Source organism: Squalius cephalus (assembly GCF_949319135.1).
Source record: "Squalius cephalus genome assembly, chromosome: 23".
Classification (NCBI taxonomy): Eukaryota; Metazoa; Chordata; class Actinopteri; order Cypriniformes; family Leuciscidae; genus Squalius; species Squalius cephalus.
Genome location: NC_137144.1, coordinates 19,756,103 through 19,780,949, shown reverse-complemented (window position 1 = coordinate 19,780,949; position 24,847 = coordinate 19,756,103). Strand labels below are relative to the sequence as shown.

General features: G+C 38.0%; 2 protein-coding genes across 11 annotated transcripts in view; both read right to left on the bottom strand.

Moving 5' to 3' along the window:
* Window positions 1-14,759, bottom strand: part of ndrg4 (NDRG family member 4) — a 28,124-nt gene extending 13,365 nt beyond the window's left edge. For 2 of the 10 annotated variants that reach the window (XM_079859320.1, XM_079859321.1), the window contains exons 1-4: window positions 14,584-14,754; window positions 7,184-7,274; window positions 6,383-6,520; window positions 4,319-4,357 (exon numbers count right to left, since the gene is read on the bottom strand). In XM_079859320.1, the coding sequence (XP_079715446.1) occupies window positions 4,319-4,357; window positions 6,383-6,520; window positions 7,184-7,261 (255 nt within the window). In that variant the 5' untranslated portion in view covers window positions 7,262-7,274; window positions 14,584-14,754. Of the gene's footprint in view, window positions 1-663; window positions 830-4,318; window positions 4,358-6,382; window positions 6,521-7,183; window positions 7,275-13,066; window positions 13,141-14,583 lie in introns of those variants that run through there. The other 8 variants (XM_079859317.1, XM_079859319.1, XM_079859322.1 and 5 more) reach the window with 8 other exon arrangements.
* Window positions 14,760-20,257: 5,498 nt separating this feature from the next.
* gins3 (GINS complex subunit 3) lies at window positions 20,258-23,756 on the bottom strand. Its single transcript, XM_079859330.1, has 3 exons — window positions 23,447-23,756; window positions 22,340-22,573; window positions 20,258-20,772 (listed from the first exon to the last, which is right to left on the bottom strand). Exons 1-3 carry the CDS (start codon window positions 23,615-23,617, stop codon window positions 20,542-20,544), a joined length of 636 nt encoding a protein of 211 aa, XP_079715456.1. The 5' UTR covers window positions 23,618-23,756; the 3' UTR covers window positions 20,258-20,541.
* Window positions 23,757-24,847: the final 1,091 nt, after the last annotated feature.

Here is a 24,847-nt window from a genome sequence, read left to right as displayed (position 1 = left end):
CTTGTAGCTGCTCATTTGTATTGCTCAAGGTCACACAATTGTCCTTGTAGGAAGATTTTTATTATTAGACTGCTGACATAAGATTTATCATCAATACCACATGCACAAACACACACGCCAGGTTACTGCAGGGGTGCATTAGAGTGCACGGTTCACCCGTGTCAGTGTGTTAGTGTGTCAGTGCAAATGGCCACCTCACACATGACTGGACATTTCTGCAGAACTCAGAATCCCAACATCACAAATACATGATTTAAAAGATGAAACAAGTAGTGTCTATATCTTATTCTTCTATTTTCTTTTTCTTTTCTTGATTTAAAAAAAATATTCTTAAGAGGATTCCGTTTTATTTTTGATGTTGTTGTTGTTGTTTTTTGTATAATAACTAGCTATTATAAATTAAAATAATTTGACATTATTAAAAATATGCAACAGTGGAACTGTTTCACAATTACTGGTTCAGTAGGTCAAGCTAGTTAATTCTGACCACAGGGCAAATCAAGTAAATAACAATTGATTCAACCAGCTAAACACTTAAGAATGATAATATAGCCAACAAATTGTTATATAAAACCATTTTTAGCTGTATATTATTAGCAAAACGAAAGCATTGTCTCTCTTACTCTCTATTTACATTCCTGTAATCACATATATCCCACTCACCCCATCCCAGCACTCCGGCATGGCTCTTTAGAGATTGTGTACGCTTGCTTAAAGGAGTGTATGAGCACGAAGAAGACAAGGTCCGCTCCGGGCAATAGGACTCAGATGCAGGCAACCAGAGAGATGCTGCAGTTGCTACGGCGTCTCTTTGTCTCTCCCCATCCAGGGAGTTTTGCAGCGCTGCTGTCCCCTCCCCCAAAACATTTCATACCCCACCCCTGCCCTCTCATTGGCTGACTGCAAACAAAAGACTGCCTGTGATTGGCTGGGCTTTGTGTCAGTCTAAATCTATTGTGTTCTGTCTGTATTTGTCCCATATTTTCTATCTTTATCTTCCGCACACTCATAAAGGCCTTTAATATGGCTATTCAATCATTTTGTTGCAATTTAGCTGCAATATAGTGCTTGATTCTCTGAATAGAGGGGATTTTAAATAGATTTTTACGTGAGCAAGTTTATCATCTGAATATTATTATTAGACAAAGACACAACACGCAGAGCGAAATGGGTCAGGTCAAGTAAATGACAGTAAAGATTTAATAGATTTCACACTCAATGTGACACGAGTCGTGTATGTGGCAAAGACTGCGTCTTTTGAGTGTGAGTATTTTTCTCTGTGTATATTCAAGATGAATCCCTTTGTGGGTGACTTGGCTTTTGTTGTCTCGCTTAAATGCACAACCTCTATCTCCTCCTCTCAAGTGCTGATCTTATACACAGGTGTAAAAACAGTTGCATTGTCATTGTCAAAAAAAAAGAAAAGAATGGACCGCCCACCGCATCACACCACACAAATACAGTAAGTGCTAACTGATTTTTAGTGCTTATTCTTGTGTAACAGATATTTGTAGAGTACAAACAAATGAAATTATAAATTTTTGGCAACTACAATTGTACTGCCCATCCCAATACAAATATATTGTAGTAAACTGATAGAATGTACCTTGAATTCACTGCAAGTTTCTAAAATATTATTTAGAATATAGGAGTATTTTAAAACTGTATTTTAAAAACAAACATTTATTTAGGAGAAAATGCATTTCTATTGATCAATAGTACCTATTGTGCCCCTGTTCACAAGATGAAGCTAATATAATTCTCTGGTGTCCCCAGAATGTGTCTGTAAAGTTTCAGCTCAAAATACCCCACAGATCATTTATTATAGGTTGTCAAATGTGCCCCTATTTGGTTGTGAGCAAAAACTCACAGTTTTTGTGTGTCTCTCTTTAAATGCAAAGTAGCTGCTGCTCCAGGAGCCTTTAGAGCTTGCGCTTCGGATACTCCGGCAACAACAAAACTGGAGAATATCACTTCGCCAAAATGTCAGAAATTTTCAGTAGCGGTGTTCAGTTCCAACTGGAGTCGGACACTGATGGAGAGACTCCGGAAGAAGTTACAACTTTTAGAATGCAACTGAACGATTCTGAATGGTTAGTGGATAAATGTATGTAGTTGTTGTGGAGTTGATTCAACGCGCATGGCACACAAAACTGACGGATAGCTCTGGTGGAGAACAGTGAAACCTTCTAAAACCTTTAGATGACACACAGCTCATATCTCCATCACAGCAAGTTACCGAAGCCACACATGAAACCTCGTCGCAACACATGGTAGACGTGTTTGTGCAGCACAGAGTGGCTTACTTGCACTGTATATGTGACGTGACAGGCAACTAGTTGTCCAGGGTTGAAGGGGCAGTCATGGCCTAGTGGTTAGGGAGTTGGACTGGTAACCCAAAGGTTGCTGGCTCGATTCCAGAGCCGGTGGGAAATGACTGAGGTGCCCTTGAGCAAGGCTCCTAACCCCTAATCGCTCCCCGGGCGCCACACAAAGGCTGCCCGCTGCTCTGGGTGTGTATCCACGTTTGCAGTGTGTGTTAACTACTCACTACTCTGCTCCTAATGTGTGTGCATTAACTTGGATGGGTTAAATGCAGAGGTCAAATTCCTCTGGCCGTCATGTGTCACTTTCACTTTCACTTTCACTTTCAGTCCAGTTTCGTTCACATGGACTTTCCGAGAATGTGGTTTTGAGTCCTGAAAATTTACTGGTGTGAGTTCATTGATGCGGTTCTTACTCCCATACTGTAAATAACCTATACCCATTCATACTATAAAAAACATATATCATATTAATGACTCAAATACAGGGCTGACAACCGTATTCTGTTGCTGTGTGAACACATCAAAAGTCAAAATATGTTTAGGTTATTAACTTTCAGTGTCATCTTCTTTCTCTCTTTCTTCGTACATCTTTTTTTTTGCTTGCCATTAGGTAACCATATTGTACTTCCAAACACCTATTTAATTATCCGTTCTCCATGACAATTAAAACCTCTCACTCGATGAGTGTGCGGCTTCCAAATCCTATCATCTCCAGCCCCATCCGCTGTTTGGATTTCTCACTGTTTTATTCAAATTATTTTCTCTGTGATTTAGTCCTATTTCTGTTAGAGGTGTGAAGAGATGATGCAAACTGTGAGACAGAGATAAAACTGAGGTGATAAAGTTCTCATACCTCAACTTTTATCTCAGATTTCAACTGCAATTGGATTTCTGTAACTGAGTGTAACTCTTAAAGGGATAGTTCGGCCAAAAATGATATTTAACCCATGATTTACTCACCCTCAAGCCGTTCGAGATGCATATGTCAATCATTTTTCAGACGAACACATTTTCAGTTATTTTACGGATGGATTACTTTTGTGAAGGATGCATGCACATTTTGGGACTTGAAGGAGGTGGACCCCATAGCTTCACATTATAACCACTGAAAGATCTAAGACATTTTCTAAAATAACTGAAAATGTGTTCGTCTGAAAAATGATTGACATATGCATCTCGAACGGCTTGAGGGTGAGTAAATCATGGGTTAAATATCATTTTTGGCCGAACTATCCCTTTAAGGTGATGATACACAGGGCAAATAACTGAAAATGAATGTAATGAAAATGGGCAATAAATTTCTATCTGGATCATTTAGATCGGTTGTGGGCCCTGTGTCTCATCTGGTTGCCCGTTGACGGCAACATTGCCCAAAATGTTGCCCTGTGTATCATCACCTTAAGAGTTACACTCAGTTACAGAAATCCAATTGCAGTTGAAATTGTTTATATAATGGATTAGTTATCCTTTAGTTATATAATGGATATATTATATTATATTATATTATATTATATTATATTATATTATATTATATTATACTATATTATATTATATTATATTATACTATATTATATTATATTATATTATATTATATTATATTATATTATATTATATTATATTATATTATATTATATTATTGCACAATAAGACCAGCAAAATCACAGCTGTAATAAAAAATTATCTGGCACAGAACGATTAAACTACCAGTTTAAACCAGCAGGCTGGTACTGCATTTTTCCATTAGTGCTCTGAAGTGGATATTGATTGAATCTGTACTCTGGAGGTCATAGCAGTGCCGCCATGTATTTCATTCTTTCTTTGTTTTATCTGTCTTGCTGTCTACTAATCAAATGCCAAAAAATAAATAATGATGCTATGTCAACCACACCATTTTGAATCTGACACGTATGGCTCAAAATCCCTCACAGACGGGCAGTTTAAATGTAAATCATAAGTCAGCAACAAATATGCACAGGGAAAAGTCACCGTACCTTCCAGTCTCCTGTAGCCACAAAGGTATCGCAGTTTTCCTGAAGGAACACAAAAGGTTAGGTTCATCAAAGCCAAAGTACATTTGTTTTTAATATGCTATTACAATAAATAAGCATTTGGAGCAACACACTGCAAGGTCCCGTCACCGAGGAATGGGTTTCTGTGATGGAAACAGTTACTTGAACTGTTGTGTCTGCAACTGTGAGTTTTTATCAGGAGTGTAAAAAGTACTGAGAAATGATACTTAACTTAAAGTATAGAAACCAAAATACCTAGCTAAAAACATTTGGAGTGAAAGCAAAATTAATTTGTACAATTGGAAAGTAGAATCTAGATTTAAATCACTATGACCAAGTGGTATATGTATTTCCAATGTCGAAATAGAATTCTAAAGGAGTAAAACATATAATTTACTCCTTACTTAGTAATGTAAATAAGAAAAAGTGCAGGTATTCCTTTTAAATTTAGTATAGTAAAAATGCCACAAAATAATACTAAGTATAATAATAAAGTATAATTTCTCAAGTACTTTACACCACTGGTTGTTGTTTCACTAGACATGGTTGGTTGGTTAGTATGTGGGTGGCTAAGCTGGCTTCAGATCAGCAGCTATTTGTGGAAAGATAAAAACATGCAAGCTGAGCTTGCTTCACTTCTAATGTGAGGCCTGTTTAACTCTATTAAATATGGAAGTATATTGGTAAAGTGTTTTGCTGGTCCAACCTCAGAATTAATGAGTACAGACAATAAGAACACAACGTGCAAAAGAAAAAAGGTGAAATGGGTACAAAAATGGTGTAAAAGAACAGCTTGAGAACAGGACTGCATCTTCTTGCCAGACAATTGTATCCCTACAGTCACTATAGGAATGACAAAAAAAAAATCCATCTCACTCTTCTGAAAAAGCAAGGAAACATGAGTTAGCATGAACTACATTAGATATAAACAAAGCATCCATTTTGGAAAAGCAAGTATAACTTATAATGTTATTCTTGTGCAGATTGGCAGCAGCTGGAATAAACCCACAAACCTAAAGAAAGAGGTTAGTGCATGCAGTTAGAGCTGTTGGTAGCAGAAAAGCAAAAGCTGTTAATGTCGGACCAGCAGGTGTCACTCCTTTTCAGGATAAAAACTCTAATGCAGTACCTCAGAAGTGCAAAAGGGGGCAACCTTACGGGTAAACAACTTTGCTTCTTGAGGAACTGAAACAACTTATGACATTACAGGTTCTAAAGCTTTGGCCACATTGCACATAAATCTGATTTGCATTTCTAATACCACCCTGAGCAATGCCATTTTGGAAGTGATCTATTTGTTTACACAGTGTAGTCAATATCCAGCATATCTGCATATGTTGCCATAGCAATGATGTAGGTGTTAGCACAATGCTAAGAGACAAGAGTGTTGTATCATTCTATCATGACAACATATTCAGAGCCATTACTGTACTATTTAACTCATTTATGCATAAGTTGTGTACAAAATCATTCACTTGTTAATCCATTCCCTATATAGTGAATGCCATTTGTTAGCATAAAGGCGTGAATTGGCACTTCCAAGCTTTACATGACATTTTAGTCATGTTTAAAAAAAATCCAATTTGACCAACAAAAACCTGAATGAATCTGTGAAATTCAGTTAAATTAATCAGTAAAAATCGGATTTCATGTGACGTTCTGAAGTTCTGATTGCAAACTACTGATTTTTGCTGTTTGTATGAACAAAGTCTAAGCGTTATTCACAAATTTTACTTGTTGCTTGTTTTTATACTATTATCATGTGAAAAGCCATTAGTTTAAGCGAAAAATGACATTTATTTAATCTATTGACTATTGCTTAAAATGTTGCTAATGCTTATTAGCAGTGTGTATGAAACATTGAGCCAAAAAGAACATTTCTATGTTGTACTCATCACACCATGTGAAACCAAATGGGTTTTTGGGTAGAGAGAAAATATCAGGCCTTGTTTGGTCTTTTCTATCATAATTGCATTTAAGGACTTGACACAAATTAGTATCCCTTAGTTGGAGGGGTGGACATGGTCTGTGCAGTTATCAGCCTACCGGGAAGTACCCGCTGGTCCGACGGCGCGTCAGGCCGAGCCAGTGTCGGGCGATGGCATGCCAGCGTTTTGGGGGGCGAGCTGTGTTGGGGGAGGGCGTAGCACAGGGCAGCGGCACGTGCACACACTGTCCTTTAGCCTGCCACATCACACATAGACACAAACACTAGTTACAGCACACTACAGCAGACAGTGCCCTCAATAGTATCGGAGGACAATGCTTTGGTGGCGGAGGTGAGAAGCTGAAGAAAAAAAATGATATGTGGGAAAGTAAGCAGCAGACACAAAAATCCATTCAACAAGCTTTGACGAATAAATTGTGATTATCATTTGTGATTAGTTGATAAGGATTTTTATCATCTTTTTTTAGGGTTTACACTTGAGATCCTTTTTATTTTTGTAACATTTTATTTACCAATATTTACAAATGAATATAAACCAAGACACTAATAACTCAATAAATGCTGTAAAATAGATGTTTTTCATCGCTTTCAGGAATTAACTAATGTGAAGACATAACATTATTCGAAAGTGTATCTTAAGAATTTATAAAATTCCTGGCATGGCATATTACAATTTTAGAATTTCCTGATGTTTTCAGCTTTTTAATGGCTGTAAGAACCCAATGCTTTTGAGATTAAGTGGATGTGTGGATTAAGATAAAATGCAGTATTTGGTGAGCATAGATACATCCTTTATCATGAACACACACATCCAATTTTTTGTATTCTTGCCCAAAAACAGGCTGACATTTTTAACCGATCTACTATATTTAGCTATGCACACACTCACATATACTCACCATCTCTGTTTCCTGTCCTCTGGATTCTGGCAGAAGCGGTTTCTCCTCAGTGAATTGCTGATCCTTCATGCCAGCCATCCTGGAGAGCAACCTGCAATCACCATGGCAACACACACACCTGAGATTAACAAGGCTATTCGACAGCAAACCCTAATCCAATCAAATCTGTCTTGCTGCTCCAATATTGTAATATTACCCACACTACCATTGCTCAAACCATGTATCCAGTCCTTGCTTGGGGGGGGGGATCAGATCATACCAGCTTAAAGACCCGATGATATCAAAACTGTAGTTTTGTGGCTTTTACTCCATGTCTGTTAGCTTTGAGGTCATCTATACTGTAGTGCACTTCTAAAAGTTTAAATAAATGAACTTTAACTAGATATAAATTTACAGAAAATGTACAGAATTTTTCTTCTAGCAAAATGGACCACAAATGTTGATGACTCATCCTGCACTACAGATTTTTGTCCAATCAGATGTTAATTGTAGAATCAAAATGTCTCCCCCTTAAACCACCTGTAGCCAACTAACAAGTGCGTAGATTTACAACTGCGACGTTACTAAAGCCTATTGACGTAACCTCTTCATTATGCCCTGCCCAAACTTCCTGTTTCAATTGGAAATATGTACAACTGCACTTGTTAAACAATTTCCCACAGGTCTTTAAGGTGGTAAAGCTTGTCAACCAATCAAGCTGTGTTTTGGAACATAGCTAAGCTGGTGGGGACTAGGTGGACCTCTGGTTTGCTTGGACCAGCTAGTAAGCATGTGTCTCTTTCCACTCCCTAGTTCTCTATGGAAAGAATCCATAAACACATAAGCATTTGGTCCTTGATCCAATAAGTATTAGGATGCTAATGACTCAATTACATTATGACATCATGCATTAAATCGTATCAGCAACATCATTATTCTGATGACTTGAAGAAGACAAAATTTTCAATAAGCAGCTTATGCTTGCTGGAAATTTCAAGGGAGTGAATGTTTTAGTACATTGCAACATTCTAATGCCTACCTGGGCAGTGTACTGAACTAGGGAGTGAATTGAGACACACCACATGTATAACCAGCTACCATCAGGAGTTGGTTTTACCTGCATTTTCAGCAGGGCTGAATTTTCAATCTGGCTCCAAACAAGATAAACCTGCATGTGAGTATGGGGTTTTGTGGACTTATAATGAGGTGGCATTGTGAACATGGCTTGAATGTTGTTTGGTGGTTAGGTTCAGGATGATACAAAAAAGGTACAAATTTGCCAATCGCCAGGAGCACATCGCCAATTGTGACACTAGCTCACAGGTTGTCTCAAGGTCAAGGGATCTGTTGATGGATGAGACAATGTACTGTGCCTTTCCATGAGGTAGTCTACTTATTAAACTCCAGCTGTGTAGCTGAGGGTTGTCGGCTTAAGGGAGCTCCATCACTGTCAGTTGATATTTCAATAACATGATGCTAAGCTAACAAACACCTCCACAGCCTAGTGCTAATTTACTAATCTCTAATAATTCTACAAAAATAGACAAAGATTATGAAGAATGGCTTCATTTACAACCTTAATGGAAATATTGATAGCATAAACATGTAGGCGAAGCAACAGTCATTAACATCTTTTTGTAGCATTTAACCTTCTAACCTTCTTGGCATCTTTAAAAAATACAAGTGCTTTGAGGACAAGTTCCTCATTAACAAGAACATGAATTAGAAATAAAGAAAAGAAAAAAACTAATCCAAATATTAGTGCATATTATTGCCACCTTTACCCAAGAGATGACAGAGCACTTTGACATAATTCTCTCAGAAGAGTCAAACAATAACTGAGTTTAATTCAGAACCCTTCAAGCCAGCAGAAAAGTCATAGTCCTGGAATCATGGGCAGTGTAAATCAAACCCTCGGATGTGAATGGATAGAATGATTCAAAGCCCTGCAGGGAATGATTATTTTGGTTGCATAACACCTCCCATGAGTTGATTATAACGAGGTCTAGACATGACCACAATACCCTCAAGTGGCCTCTCTTCCTCCCTCCCTTCCTCTCTGTCACAATTCTCTCTGTAGATCCATCTTCCCTCCTCCTCCCCCACATGTACTGACCTTTCTCAGATCATTACTATAATCATTAGCACTCTGTTTTGGTATACTATAATAGAGCTACATTTTTACTCTTTCTAAAGAGAACATGAGCTGTGCTTGCCAGTGGTTCCACGCAACCACCATTGCTATGTGGTTGCTAAGGTATTCTGAGTATTTTCTAGCATGTGGCTGTTCACTAGGTGAAGTCAACAGAGCCCACCCCCACTAGATATGGCTTAGATCCCTTATTCAACTCTTTCTTCACACATTTTCTCCACCAGATGAAAATGTTAAGTCCAATTGCTTATAAAAGTAATACTAAACCTCTTCAAATCAAGCTGCACATTTTGAGGTACCTAAACAAAGAGTTATGCGCCAAAGTTTAATATTTAGGTTTAGAGATTTAAACAAACCTAAAATCTTAAGTATGATCAATAGTAATAGCAACCTTAGCATGCACCACTAAAAATGTATTGGTCTGCCTATGGTTTGTGGTCTGTATATACTGTATGTAGATATATAATTTAAGTCCATAATATTTAAGTCACGTTTTCTATGGGTTAAATATAACATTTTCTTTTAAACTAGTTCTTAGTCAACAACATTAGTGTTATCTTGTAATAAAAATTACAGGGAACTAATACATTCATGTCAAAAACCAACCTGTAGCCAACCTTGTCAAAGAGATTTATTTTTTGTGGGTTCTGTACCCTGTCAGTGTTGCCATGGTAACCTATAGTAATGCCAGTAGACAATCTTCACGGAGTTGGATAACCTTTACTTTCCTTTATCCTTTTCGACAGCTTCACTACTAGTCCTAACTGAAGTTTGAGTTTGGAGTCACTAAATAGATGGCCACTCTCAGACACGTTTAGAGAATGTTGGCCATTGATCTAGATAGAGTTCACATATTGAGTGAGATTGAGCAGACATCATCAGCCAGGGCTGGCATATGACCTGGCCCGGTGACAAAAAAAGAGTGCATGAGGGAATATGACAACGGAATGACCATTGGAAGAGAATATGCCAGACACCAAATCAATAAATATGTTTAAAGGCAAGGTACTGACCTGATATACAGAATCCCATCAATACCTGGAAACTGGGTTAGGACAAGACAATGTGTGTTTATGCTGTGCACAAAAAAAAATCTGTTACAACTAAATCTATGTCAGACGGATTTCTAAAGTCCTTCTCTAAACACAAAACAGGCAAAAAATCTTGCCACAAAGCTGTCAAGAAGTTGAGCGATACAGTCTCATTGGCATCGCTATTAGGTTATACAAGTGATCAAAGTTTTAATTAGCCATTTGGATGATAACATTATCAAGGTAAATAGAAAGAACATGGCTGCTTAAGCAAGGTGTAGAGAGTGCTAAGTACCACCCACATACTGGCAGCATCAAATATACCAGGAAATAAAAATAAATTAATTTATGTCAATGTGGAATATGGGAGAAATCAGCAGAAGACCTGAGCTATAGCTGTTTTTATAAAATCACTTGTTGCTGTCTGGCAAAAGTCAAACATCAAGGCAAATAAAATATCCTCTGTTTACACCCACTAAAAACTAGCTTGGCATCATTGCTAAGTTTGTTTTCTATGTGTTTTTATAGAATGAATGATCTTCTTGTTCTTCTAATGTGTATATATTTCATTCAAGCCCAATATTCTTATAAGGAACCACTGTATAAGGTCAAATGTAGAGGTTGATGGAAGATAAAACAGAAAATACTCAAATGAGAATAAAACAAGCTCACATAACCCTTACACTGACTGTTCCAGGAACGTTACAATCATAAACTGATGCACACCCTAGTCCAGTGATTCCCAAACTTTTTCTGCCAGGCCCACCTTTTGTAGAGAAAAATATTGACAACTCTAGGAGTGTTTGGCAAGGTAATGGATATGACCATGTTGATATGTTTTGTCTTGGCGGAATAGATCTGCTATGCTGCTGCTGTTATTGCTGCTGCTGCTGCTGCTTCAGAGCAAGTACAGGACCTTTGTGTCAGAAGTTGTGCGGTTGCTGGAATATGTCGGAAATAGAACTGGCATCAGTTTACTGTCGGGAATTTGTTGTGTCGTGCCGCATTCAGTGTACAGCATCACTGATTTTCAATTTGGTTTTGTCACATCAGGCCGCTCGCGTCTGATGTAAACACATTGTTTTGGTAGTTGTGACATTAGAAGTAGAGTCATTGCCTGCTTTACATTTGGCACTGACAGTACTTTCACAGTCTTGTCTATGCTTACTGCAGAACCATGCATCGTTCTTTTATATTTTTACTCAATTCTGATTCTTCAACCACGCCATCTAGCAGTCTGTTAATCCATAACAACAACCGCTACAACTGATAACAGACCATTGAAGCGGGTCCTGAGTGTCATCTTGAGGTAATAAAATGTCAAATTAACATTTTGTGTTCATATATTTACTTATGTGGCAAGCAGCCACATAAGTGGGATAATTTCACAGGGGGTCTTATATCACCCTGAAGAGGTTTCTCTGCACAACAATCTGCTGACTCTACACTATCCCTTGGCCTCGCCACACCCCCCTTTTATAACCCTGAGCCCCTTTTATGGGGCGTACTACCCACTTTGGGAAACACTGCCCTAGTTCAATAGACAATAACAGAATATGGTTTTGTATAAACTTGATAAAAAGCAGCTGTGGAACTCACAAAAACTCGAAATCTTGATTCCTCAAAGAACTCACTTCACACCTCCAGAGGGATTCTGGGTGACATCCGAAGGGTCAGTAACAGCTATCTGCCCTGCTGTACCACCAGAATTAACCATGTATCCAACCCCTCACACTGCCTCTTGTCAGGAGCTGCCTAGTGCTCTAAGCCAGGCTGACAGAAGGTGAGTTGGTATGTGGTCCTCAATACGGCTGTTTTACCTAGGCCAAAAGTACAGTAAGCTGGCTGAACCTTTCCTCAAAACAGGTTTCTACTGTATGGATCACTAGGAAACCAATCCATGGATGTTAGGTGCATTTTCCTTGAAAGATTAGTGATTCCATTTTGATAAATAGCCTGCATCTAAAAGCTTTCATGAAGCGATTTTTCGCTTCGGCCTGGGCTTTTATCACAGCTGCACACCTATTTAGGTCAGAATATAATACAATCAAACCCATAATGGCTTTCTTCAATCATGTGCAGTCAAATTATTCATAGAGATTTTTTTCATTTATTGTTGTTCATTAAAGTGAAATTGGTATCATGTGGCTCAGTTGATTATAAGCTTGGGGGCACTGGAGGTCAAGGACTGAAGAAGATTTTCAGAACCCTTTAGAACAGAAAAACATCCAAAGTACCAAAGCCACCAAAACAAAACAATGGACATCAAGGTCGATACACATCTCTGAAGGCAACATATATCGACATTATTTTTTTTATTATCAAATAACATATAACTCAAGCAACAACTGTTTGTAATATATTCAAGACCTCATAATTCAGATCCCTATATAGTTGATTAAACCTAAATGATAAAATGAATCTTTTTACATTAAATCAACATAAACCTACATCAATGGATTGGTCACAGACTCAAAGCTGGAACAATCAACAGCTATTGGTCAATGAATTATGAGTAATGATCTAGTGCTGAGTAATGATGGTTATTGACACTTGACCTTGTTTGGCCATTGCCCAGTGATTGGTCGACAAATCAAGGTGGTCAGACACAGCAACGAGCCATGGAATTCACAAGCAAATAGACAAACAAAAAATGAAGGCATGGATGCTAAAAAACGGAAAAGAAAGGCTACAACCTCAGTTACAGGCGGAACTACGTACATTGTCTGCAGCAGGCTCTGTGGAACCGTGCAGCTAGTCTTGGATGGAAAGTTCCAGAACAATCCGGGCCCCATCTATCAGTACAAAACAAGATCCATTTGTAATTCAGCTATACACAATATTTGGTATTCAGAAAAATCTTAGTATTCAGGAAGCCCCCTCCGAGTCCTGTACACTAAAATGTAAACTTGTCCTAGGGCATGCCTCTTTCAAAGATATGTTTTATTGAAAAGTTCCAGGATTTTTTTTTAAAAATCCTCTATAAATGACATTCTTTATATAAATCTCAAGCCAGGAGCTTCTATTAGAGTAAAGCTAACATGCAGTTTATTAAAAAATATTTTTCCATGCTCAGTGGAGAACAGTCCAACAGTTCTAACAGGGACGGCTTTCAGGATGTGTAGGTTTTGTAAGAGTGAGACAGAAAAGTTTCCAAGGCGTCTGTTGCATTATTATGTAATGTAGAAATGGGGGCATCTCGTTGTTGTCTTGCAGGGATACGTAGCAACAACAAAAAAAAAGGATCAGCCTTGCATCAAGTTGCGTCAGTAATGCCATCTTTCTTTTTACAAGGATAAATATTACTTAAAACATTTACTGACTCTTTAATCACTTGTTTAAAAAAAAAAAAAAGCATGCCACATATTGTTATTCATCTTTGCAGATTTAATGATCACACACAGTAATTAAACTACCTGCTTGAATTTCCACCAACCTTTGAGTTACATAGATAATATATATTTCAGCTTCATGCTATGTTGTCAACCAAAGGTGTGGCAGTCGCCATTTGCTGTATTTAAACCAACTGTTTTATTTTAAATCCAACATAAATATTTTCATCTTTAGGCACAGGCTAACAACATCATCCATCACCCCTGAAAGTGTCAAGGCTTGTGATAAGTCCCAGTTATCCACCCTGGAAAGTTCCACGGCCCTCCTGGCCTCCCAATACAAGCTGGCAGCCAACCAGGTACACTGGCGTCAGATATTTTGTGAAGTGTTATTGAGATTAAGAAAACAAAAGCTGTGCTTATCAGTTATTACATATCAGCACCATAGCAGATAGCATTACTCCAATGAAGGGAAAAGGACACCTGTTAATAGACTTACCCTGAATTTAAGGGGTGGTCTGGATGGACCACCACTGGCTTGCTGTTTTTGGCAAAGCGTCCCTGTTTGACGCAGTTATTTTGTAGGGTTAATAAATTTAACCTGTCGACTACCCATTGACGCCAATGCAGAGGCTGGTACTATGAAGCGTAGCTTATGACACAAGCGCTGGAATACTCTAAGCAGGGACTCTAATGTTTCTCCTGAGGTGGAGTCCCTCAAGGCCCATTGTTGAGGCACTTTTTGATCTGCTCTGTCCATTTGCCACGTCTTCAAACACCTTGCACCAAAACAACCAAGTAGTCAACTTAACCTAACAACAAATATCTTAGAGTTCTCTTGAATGATCTTTCTAATTTGCACCTTTTTACAACAATCACCGCAATGACTAAGGAGATCTTTCTTACCTTTGCTTAAGGACTGTGTTCCTGTTGTCGTCTAAAAAGATTTCGATGTGTTTAGCCTCTCTTTTTGTTTGCTTGTGAGTGCGTTTCAGAGCGATGCCGTCTACCCTATGAGGGCTATTCTGTGTGAATCTCTCTACCTCTGTTCCACCCTCCCTCGTTCGCTCACTCTCCCCCTCCCTTTTTTTGCTCTATAATAAACAGAGAACACGTGTCCTCTTGGATGATGCAGCCTGAGCCATACCAACAGATGAGAGCGAGATAGAGGGAGGGAGAGAGAAAGAGCAATCACAGAGAGGGACACAGAGAGGGACAGACAGGAGAGAGACAGAGAGATAAGAAATTGGATACAGGAGAGGACTGAAAGAAGAGCAAAGGACAGACAGGAAGGAATCAAGGAGACAGAGAGGAGAAAGAAATAGTGAGGGATATTGAGTAAAGCCTGGAGGCTTGGGATGAAAGGCTGTCCAATTAGACCACAAGTGGCAGCTCTGTACACGCAATTCTTACACTTCAGGGAGAAGGCATGAATTTGGCAGCATGAGCTTTTATCGAGGCAGTTTTTACTAGAAACTGTTCTCCCAAGTGATTATAAATACATACTCATATACCCACCCAAACACTGCCACAACAAACCCACACGTTTACTTATCACAGCATTATTCGAAGACACAGACATATACGCCCATGCACATGTTGTTACAGAGCACTGTTTACTTATTTGTACTCTTTTATGGCAATTTACTTTTCCCCCTGAAGACTACTTCTAATGTTAGTCAAGGTTTCTTGCACCAAAAACAGTTGTAATTCAGCCTATTTTTCATCCTCCCTCTAACTCTAGGAATTGGTCAGTTTTTGCTTCCATACCTTCTATAGTTAAATGCAGTTATAATTGGCTTATCTCAATCAAGGGTTCAAGACTGGTTAGCATGGTCCAGGTAGCCAATCTAGTTTTTTTTTAATGCAAATAAATAAATAAATGTTTGGGCTGGTGGTAATATTGACAATGATGATGATATTGAGGGTGATAACTGCTTATCATTTGCAAGACGCCAAAAGCACTGAATCATAGCAAATCAATATCCATCTAAAGGATGGAAAAACTGACACATGCCTTGTCTCCCCTTGCGGTCTCACTGTCTTTAATATTCTTCAATCCTGTAACCAGGAAAAAAATCTTGCTGCCTATGACTAGTCTGACTCAGCCTGTAGCTTCTGGGTAGAAATCGTCAGCAATTTTGAAACAGCTATAAAACTTTTCCCTTGCAATTCTGAGGGTCTTTTGCTGTTGGATAGTCCATATAACCCACTTTGGAGCCACAATCAGCAATATAAATAAACCTTTCTCATTATCTTGTTGGCACAGTTAAGAGGGGAAAAGGTGCACATGCCAACTCACTACTCTAGTGTTCCTACTTATACAATTTTAACTATATAAAATCAAATTTATTTTATATATTTATTTTATTCAATTTATTCGGCCATGGCACCAGTCTGTAAACTTCTGAGAGTACAATATTTCAGCACACTTGTTGAGTTGACTGAACAAGAGATGTCAACTCACATTATGTTGGAATCTGACATATTCTTTGCTGAAGGTTGCTTTCCACTCTTCAACGTAAAAATTTGCCAATACACTAGCTAAAAACAAGCCCCGAACGATTATGTTTACTTTCATTAGGAATTATGGGCCAGTTATCATCACTTACTGTACACAACAGTGCAGCAGTGTACATTCCTCTCTGTTTTATTGTTTGTTGCAAATTTAAGACAGTAACACATTCTTGGCTCACAGTCTTGCAGGCTAATTAACCCTTATTTGTCTCTATATTAGCTCTGCGATAAGGAGAAATAGGTCAGACGCCTTTTTTGGAAAGGTCTACAACAGTAGATGGACTATAGCCAGGTTTGAAGTGGTGAATTGGGAGAAACCTGGCAGTGCTGTGGACCACAGTTGATAGGCGAAGCACGTTTTGAGTCTTTTGTTTATCTGAGGTTTGTTTGTCTGTACCTGTGCCAATGAGAACTTTAAACTGCTCATTGGTAAGCAGGACATACTCAAGGCATGTGCTATCAAGGAGGCAAAACTGCTGTCCCAATGCACTGAGAGTGTCAGTGCATCTGTCTAAAGGAAAGACATCACAATTAGGAGTGTCAGAGGTCCTTAAGGTTGACTTGTGGTCTTGTGGTTTTCACTTGCACATAGGGCTGCAAAATAAATGGAAATAAATGAATGCGATTTAAATTATGGTGTCTGCAACTGATGACGAAAAAACGCGCTTTCAGTATTAGACTTAGGTCTACACATTGCATCAAAATTTTCCATTGAGTTGGATTTGAGTTGCTTTTTAGGAACTGATACTTTGCCTGAATTTGCCTCAGGACATGCTTGTATCCAGACTGTCTGAAACACAAGAATGCTTATTTTATTTGACATACCACATGATTGAAGAAAAAAAAAAGTGAGGGATACACTTACTCTATGGGTCAGGCATTACTCAAGGATACAACGATGGTAGCTCATGGTTGGCTACATGAAGAGATTGAACCAGCAACCTTCTGGTTACAAGCCCTATGCCACTGACACAACACCTAATAAAAAAGTAGATTGTAACTTTGTCTAAAGAGAATGTGTGTGGTTGCCTGTGCAAAATGCACTGCCACAAGTAGGTTGTTGCAATTTAGTTGCTAAGGTTGTCTCAGCACAATCTTAAATACAAATTGGATTCTGTCTGAAGCACGATGCTTCATATATGTGGTGACGTGCCACTCAAATGAATAAGAAAAAGAACATGAGAGATAAACATGAGAGATAGACAGCTTAGCTATGACTCATTCCTCCATTATAGCAGGAACGAAGCAGAACAGGTCACTCGACTCTGATATTTATGGATGTTTTTTCCTCATCAGCCTTGAAAACACTTGTCCTTCAAACTGGCATCGTCTGACACTGAGAGAATGGGAAATAAGTTAAGGAGAGAGGTGGTGAGAAAGATACATAACAATACAGCAAAATAAATGCTTTTATAAAAGCTCAGCCTATTTATAAAAAAGACAGGTCAATCTGCAGTGAAAAAGGCAACTGGATCTCTAAATACTGCAAAAATAAAAAAACAGATGAATGAGGTGCTGCAGGTAGATTAGAAGGGGAAGGGCAATACTTTCCAACACCTTAATATCCGTACCAACACATCCAACATCATCCATGAGGGGGCATTTTGCAGTGCCTAGTCAAAAAAAAAATTTACAAATTAATTTACCGTACAGAAACATTAAGAAATATGAGATAAAACAGGTAAAACAGTGTTCTCTCAACTCCCATCTGCTATAGTGCACTGGCTTGTTTGAGCCGGTGTTTCAGAGTGAATGCAAACCCAGTCAGGGAGAGATTAGCCACATCTGAAGAGCAGTGTGTGGGCGTTAGCTTAGATACGGCTAATCCTGACACCTCTGTTTCTCTCTCCATCTCTCACTCTTTTTCCTCCAAGTCGTGTCTGTCCTTTTTAAACGAAAAGGTCTGAAAATAGGCTCAGTGAAACAACAAAAAGACACTAAAAGTCTCAAAGACGGACACTAGGGAACACTAGTAAATACTTTTCATCTAACTCAGTTTAAAAGAGATGCAACACAGTCAGCTCAGGACAGATGGATCTCAAATCTTTTGCAGGATTCTCACACAGTTAAAACGTGAATAATTCTGCAGTGAATAAGAGGACTATAATTGAGAGAGGAAGGGAATGTGAAAAGACATCAATGTTTTTGTAAAATGATGTTTTCACTTTTTAGGTGCACATCAGAATATTTTATGTCTTTGTGTGTGTTATTCAAATGAAATTCAAGGGCACAATGACATGTTCTAGCACCAGTCTTCTCAAAATATGCAGCGTTGCTACAGAGATGATGCTACTGTGGATACATTGCTTGCATACAAACTCTGTGAAAGGGCTCAGTTTGGTAAGGAACTGCTGTTTTCTGACACTGAACACTGGACTACATCTTCTTAAAATATTATTGTCTAAGTGTCACTTCAAAAAAACATCTTGCATGCACTGTAAATAGGTTAGCCATAAATGCCACTGTCAGATTCTTAACAAAAACACAGAGACTATTAACAGGTTTATGTGGCAGTTGGGTCAGCTCCATGTTCACGTCTCTTAAGAGGAACAGTACATCACTAGCTCATGCCAGAAAAAGCCACCACTGTGAATCCAGGTCAAGAGTGATTCATTGAGCAACAACAAGAAATGGCAGTGTTCTTGGAGACCCAGCATGGGTCATGGTGAAAAACTACACAATTCACTATGAGGCCATGGAATGGTAACCTAGGATTTTTAAGTCTGTACTTAGTGCATGGAAAGATCTACAATGATATACAAAAATGTAATGATAGTTATGTGATTGCAAATATGTTTGAATAATCTTTAATGTGGCGCTATAGACCTTTTTCACTGCAGTACCATCTTTTATTCTTAACGGGAATGAAAGCGTGGCTGTGAGGGATAGACATACATCTCTTCAGTGGGTTGTACTGTTATTTAATGTGTTTGTGGATTGTTCTGGCAACAAGACGCTGCAAAAATATCTTTCCAAGAAATTTCAGTATACAAAAAACCCCAGACAGTATGAGCTGTGGAAAATTATAAGTGATTTAGGAGCTTTATACGGCCTTTACAGCGGATGCCATTGAAAACACGGTAAGTCTATCCCTCACAGCCTAGCTGTGACATACCTGTGATGGCGCTGCTCTGAATAAGGTCTATGGAGTTTCTAGTGTGTTTTGGCTGCTTACAAGCCCAAGGAAAAATGTCAAAGTTTGGGGTAATTGAATCATCAACTTTCTGGTTACTAGCTCTCAGCTATAACCACTATTACACACTACCAAAGGCAGAAAAAATAACATTTTTGTTCTCACATCATTTTCTCCTTAGGATCATTAACAATTTTATTTTAATGTCTGAACATGTATGGTTATTCAATAAAGTCATGGCCCTATTTGTCATCAAGCCACCAAATTATGTAACTTCATGAGTGACTTTTCTTTAGTTTAGACCTTTCAAAAAGTCAATAAATCCCTCCTGCCCTTCCCAAGCCAACTCGGCTGAGGTTGCAGAGATAACAAGGTCAATATGACCATCCCAGAGGGATATATCAATAACTTCCATTCCGAAATCACGGATGAGATCATCCACATCAGCTGACCCACATTTTACACATGAACAAGCAGCTGGGACTCTGTATTCATAAACATGCTCATTAAAACAAGAAGACCAAGACATTTAAAGTCTTATACTGCAGAAAAGAGCATTCAAATATACGCAAGATCTTAAGGATAGGTTAACTTGGTGGTTTTTTTTAAGTGAGAGGGGAGAGAAAGGGGCACAGAGATGTGGAGAAATCCAGTGATTTGATTTGTCTTTGTGTTGACTGACGCAAATGAGGCTTGCTCGCACTCACATTCTCACGAACAACCTGGTGACGCATACAAATGTCACCTCCAGTAGTCTAAATGGATCACCAGAAACGAGCACCCTTTACATGAGAGCATAAATGCATTAATGTTAATTATTTATGTTTCAGTCTAAACACCGGAAATAATCATTGTTAAAATGTTTTGGATATTGATGTGGATGACATGCAAACTCATACCCAGGCTTTAAAAACACAGACAGAGCCCATCAAAGGAGAATCTCAATTGCTTTATAAAAAGCACATCTCTGGGTGAATATATATGATTATGAAGTTTCAAAAACAGAAAAATAAACAGTTAAAACATTATAATAAATTGATTTATTGACCATATACCAAATTGAAATAGTTTATACATAGAAATATTACAGTAAAAAGTTCACAGACAATTTAATACAACTCTCAATATCACACATATGCACATGACTCACTTTCTCACACATTCACAAGAAACTCTACTTTTACCTTTTTTTTTTTTTACAATCTTTTGGACTTTCAGGCCTGTAGGTCTGTAATTTTCCTCTTTCTGTAGTTGATAACTAGACTAGAGGCAGTGAGGTGAGAGGACCGGCCTTTTTCCCACAGTTGGAAACTGTTAAGTCCACTCTGCCCTGACTTAAACAAGCTTCTCTCTAAACAATCCAATCGCTCCACCAGCGCTGATGTGTCCTCGTTGTAGGCGTTTTGGGATGAGTCCATGGTCCGACGGAAACGACCAATGAAGGTCTGATAAGAGAGATGGGGACAGTATAGATAATATGGAAGTACAAATATACATCCTTAGAGGATGCAGGGACAGTTGATGAAAGAGTCTTAATGCTTCTATTCAGTTACTCAGTAAGCACTCAGTTTGACCAAAATGTAACTCCTAAAATGTAATTAATTCAGCACTAGAAATGATCAAAATAAGTAGACTTTATGGTGCACAATTTCTCACATGGTTTTAATTGAACACTAAAAGTCATTTTGTATTTGCTATTTCAAACATATATTAAAAGAATTTAGCCATATTCTTAATGTTTAAAGCTGCTGGTTGAATTGCAATAACCAAAAGCCATAATATCCAGCCATAATAACTATGCAGCAGATTTGTAAAGCCCTAAATTAAGCAAAATGTACTTTCCCTAAGCTTAAGTAACATGGAGCTTTAATTGCATTTACTGATTTAACACAACAGATCTGTACATCCTATTGAACCTGCCAAACCAGTCTGCCCAGCAACTGGTCAGTGCTAGTAATGATTTTAAATGTATTGCTCCCTCTATTGGTTGAGGTAAGAAATAGCAGATGGATCAGTAATACATGCATGTCCCTAATGCCGAGTTCACACTGTACGTACGATTTTCAAAGTAGTCGGGTCACTGTTCTTTTCACACTGCACACCTATCTGGAGTAACATTCAGTTGCTGCTGTGTTAACACTGCACGATGGATCGGAGACAGGGGGTTTCACACTGCATCATGACTGTACAAAAGAAAGAATCGCCGACAACTTCTAACTGGTCCACAAACTACGTTTCACAACCAAACACACGCGAGAAGTGATGAGGAAATAACGCAAGATCACGCGTGCGTGAGACGGGAGTTCTGACGCCAGACTGGAATTTTTGTTAAAAATCATAACCTGCAAGAAGATTGCGATCCAAATTGTCTGTGCGCTGATTTGCAGAGAAAAGGAGAAAAAGAAAAACAGATAATGTAGGAGGAAATGGTTGGGGAGACGCGGGGAGCAAGGATTGTGTGTTCTGCAAAGAGAGCTGGGGTAAATAAATAATTTTGCAATGTGCTGCTGGTCAAGCAAATGTTTGTGCTTCGTTTCTGTTTGATATAATTGTAAATATATCTATTAAAATACTGATATTGTGGTCTATAACTCCTCCCCGAACATCCCGCTGTCCTGTTTCTTGCTCTCTTATTGGATGTAGGTCTTCGCCGATGTAGTTTTCAGTCAGAACACTTTTCACACTGCAGGATTCTGAATCGCCGACTAGTCCAGATATTTGCATGCCAAATATCTCACGGGCGTCGGCGACGTCTTTGGTCATTCACATGAACGAGCACCGATTTGCCTATGATTTCGGGCATTTGTTGGCGATCTCGCAAAACCTGTCGGCGAGCGAAAATCAGGCCTAAATCGTGCAGTGTGAACTCGGCATTAGTTGTTTAACTGACATCATTTTTGCATGTGAAGTTGCGAACTAGGTTAAAGTACATTAAAGTACATTTCTGAGCATTTGCATGCTCTTTAAAGTCATAATTTATTGTTTTATGACTACCTATCTAGACATGCTCACCTGGAGGATGGTATTAGCAATCTCTGGGTTTTCTGGGCTGTCAAAATGCAGCATCTGGGAGCCTAAACCATAGTAATATGGCCCCATTTTTTGCAGGTCTACAACAGCGGGATCTGCCCCGAACACTGTTCTCCAGCCCTCACGATACACCTTTGGCAGCTCCATGGACAGCACTCGCCTCTTCCTTTCATACAAGCCCTTGGCCAGCCAGAGCGGCATCTCCATCTTTGTGCCCTGAAACATACAAACAAGAATAAATCTGCGAAAGGACACTTTCTTCTCATATTAAGTTGGCATTTAGACCACCATATAAATATGTTGTGGTCAGGGCTATAAACACCATAGACAAAAAGGGGGACAAGGGGGACCCCTAATAAAACGGTAATAAAAATGTAATATTTGACAACAGTTGCATGACAGAAATGTGAAACTGACAGTAATATCCACTATTATCCAGTGATGCAAACTTCTTAACTTTTTTTTATCAGATTGTTTTAAATTCAATATTGTTTTGGTGGTAACACTATCATTTTGAATATTGAATATTTCCAGAGTGCCATTTCAATCATATCTCAAATAATGTATTGTGTTTGATAACATTTTGTGGTGGAAATGAGTTATGAAAATTAATGATAATTTTTCTAATAAAACTTCTTGTCCTTTTGCCTTAAGGTTAATTTCATAGCTGCCATTTTATGTATTAAACAGAAATTTAACTTGTTTTATTATTATTATTTATTTATTTTTTGTTCTTCTTGGTAAAGTAACGTTACACAACAATACGGAAAAACTTTAAAAACGTCAAAATTATTGATAATGGGGGAAATTATGCTAAATCTGAAGGACATAAGTAATTTGTGGAAATCATTTTTATACAAATACATATTCACGTTTTGTTTAAATCATAGTTTAAACATAATAATTTATAAAGGTTGTTGTCTTAGATTAAGAGAAGATCTGGGAAGAGAATATTTAAAGTGTAAATTTGAAAAACAGTTCAAGTTTTTGTGTCATCTTTTTATACCATAGCACGTAAAAGTGCTCGAAAAGCGATGAAACACTTTTATAACTCTTTAAATAATGTTATTGATAAATGTATTGGTATACCTCCAGTATGTCGCGGCTCTCGCTGGATTTCTCTAGGAACCCGAGTCTCGGGAACGCGCTCTCAGTCCTGCACGGCAGTCGCTCTTGAGACAGTAAAATATCATCCAGAGAAAAGAAATTCTCCTCCATTCCGATACCCGGAGGAACGGGCATGTAGGATAGCGCGTCCATTTATTTATATATTTACAATAATTGACCGATAAATGAGCAAACAAAATTTAACAGACGGTAAAAAATAAAGACAAACTTATCAAAACAACAGCACTGTCATAGCATTTGGCGCGCAACTTCAAATAAGAAGTAATGGAGCAGAGGGAGCATCGAACAGGCGCGAGCAGTCGATAACAGAGTGATGAAGTTTCAAAGCTTCTCAATTCTCTTTGATTTACAGTATCTGTGATTGAAACATGTGGTAAAAAGAAAATACTAGGTCAGTTTAAAAAGAAAAAAAACAGTATTTTGGTTGGCTGCTGAATTTATTTTATTTTAGAATAAGTTAGAGTCGTTTTAATAAGCAACGAACTTTTTAGAAGAAGAGAAAACATAAAAAGAAAATAGAATTAAGTAGGAACACAACTATTTAAATGATCATATTTACCAAATGCTTCTTTCTTTTTACGTTATGGAGCTAAGATAAAATGTTCAACTCTGTCATGCGCATTTATTACTTTGGCCATCAGATGTCGCTATTTCTTTATTTTACCCACGAGACTGTCTATAATTGCAGTGATTACTGCTGTCTTCCAGTTAGTACTGCATACCATTACAAGTAAGAATGGTCTCACGTAAACAACATAACAATGGTTTATCAGTGGCCTGTCATTAAACAGAATTATAAAACTTTTTTTTATCTTGTTGTGAATTCAAAAGTTGTTTACAACACAATATAAGCAGACACACACAATGAAAGTTGAAGTTCTTAGATTGAAAGTGCAAATCAGTTTCTGTTCGGCCTATTTCTGTTCTTTAAAGGTCTCAGTTAATATGTTATAATTAATAATATTATAATTATCTTTAACTATCAGGGCTGCCACACACTTTTGTGCTTTTCAACTTCATACATGCCATTATAAATATTTGATTTACAGCACAATATATGAAATATAAGTGCATAAAGAGACAATAAGTCAGTCTTCTTTTAAAAAGATAAGACACAAGGCAGTTCTGATGGTCACAGCCAAATTTGCAAAACAGACTCAGTACTTTGTCATACTACTTCTTTTTTATGGACATAAATAATGGTTTTTGCGCACTTACACTGCATGCTTAGATTACCCATAAATTATTTTTATATTCTCAAAATGGTCCTAGGTATGACACTGCTCAGTGCCCTGAACACATTAGACTACTTTAACTGAATATTTCAGTTAAAGTATCTAATGTGTTCAGGGCATTGAGCAA

Bases quoted from the DNA above. Each gene is read 5' to 3' on its own strand.
- gins3 (XM_079859330.1), bottom strand. From the start codon at position 23,617: ATGGACGCGCTATCCTACATGCCCGTTCCTCCGGGTATCGGAATGGAG. The intron at 22,574-23,446 runs GTATACCAATAC...TGTATGTTTCAG, and splicing joins AGAGCCGCGACATACTGGAG to GGCACAAAGATGGAGATGCC. The intron at 20,773-22,339 runs GTGAGCATGTCT...CTCTCTTATCAG, and splicing joins TTGCTAATACCATCCTCCAG to ACCTTCATTGGTCGTTTCCG.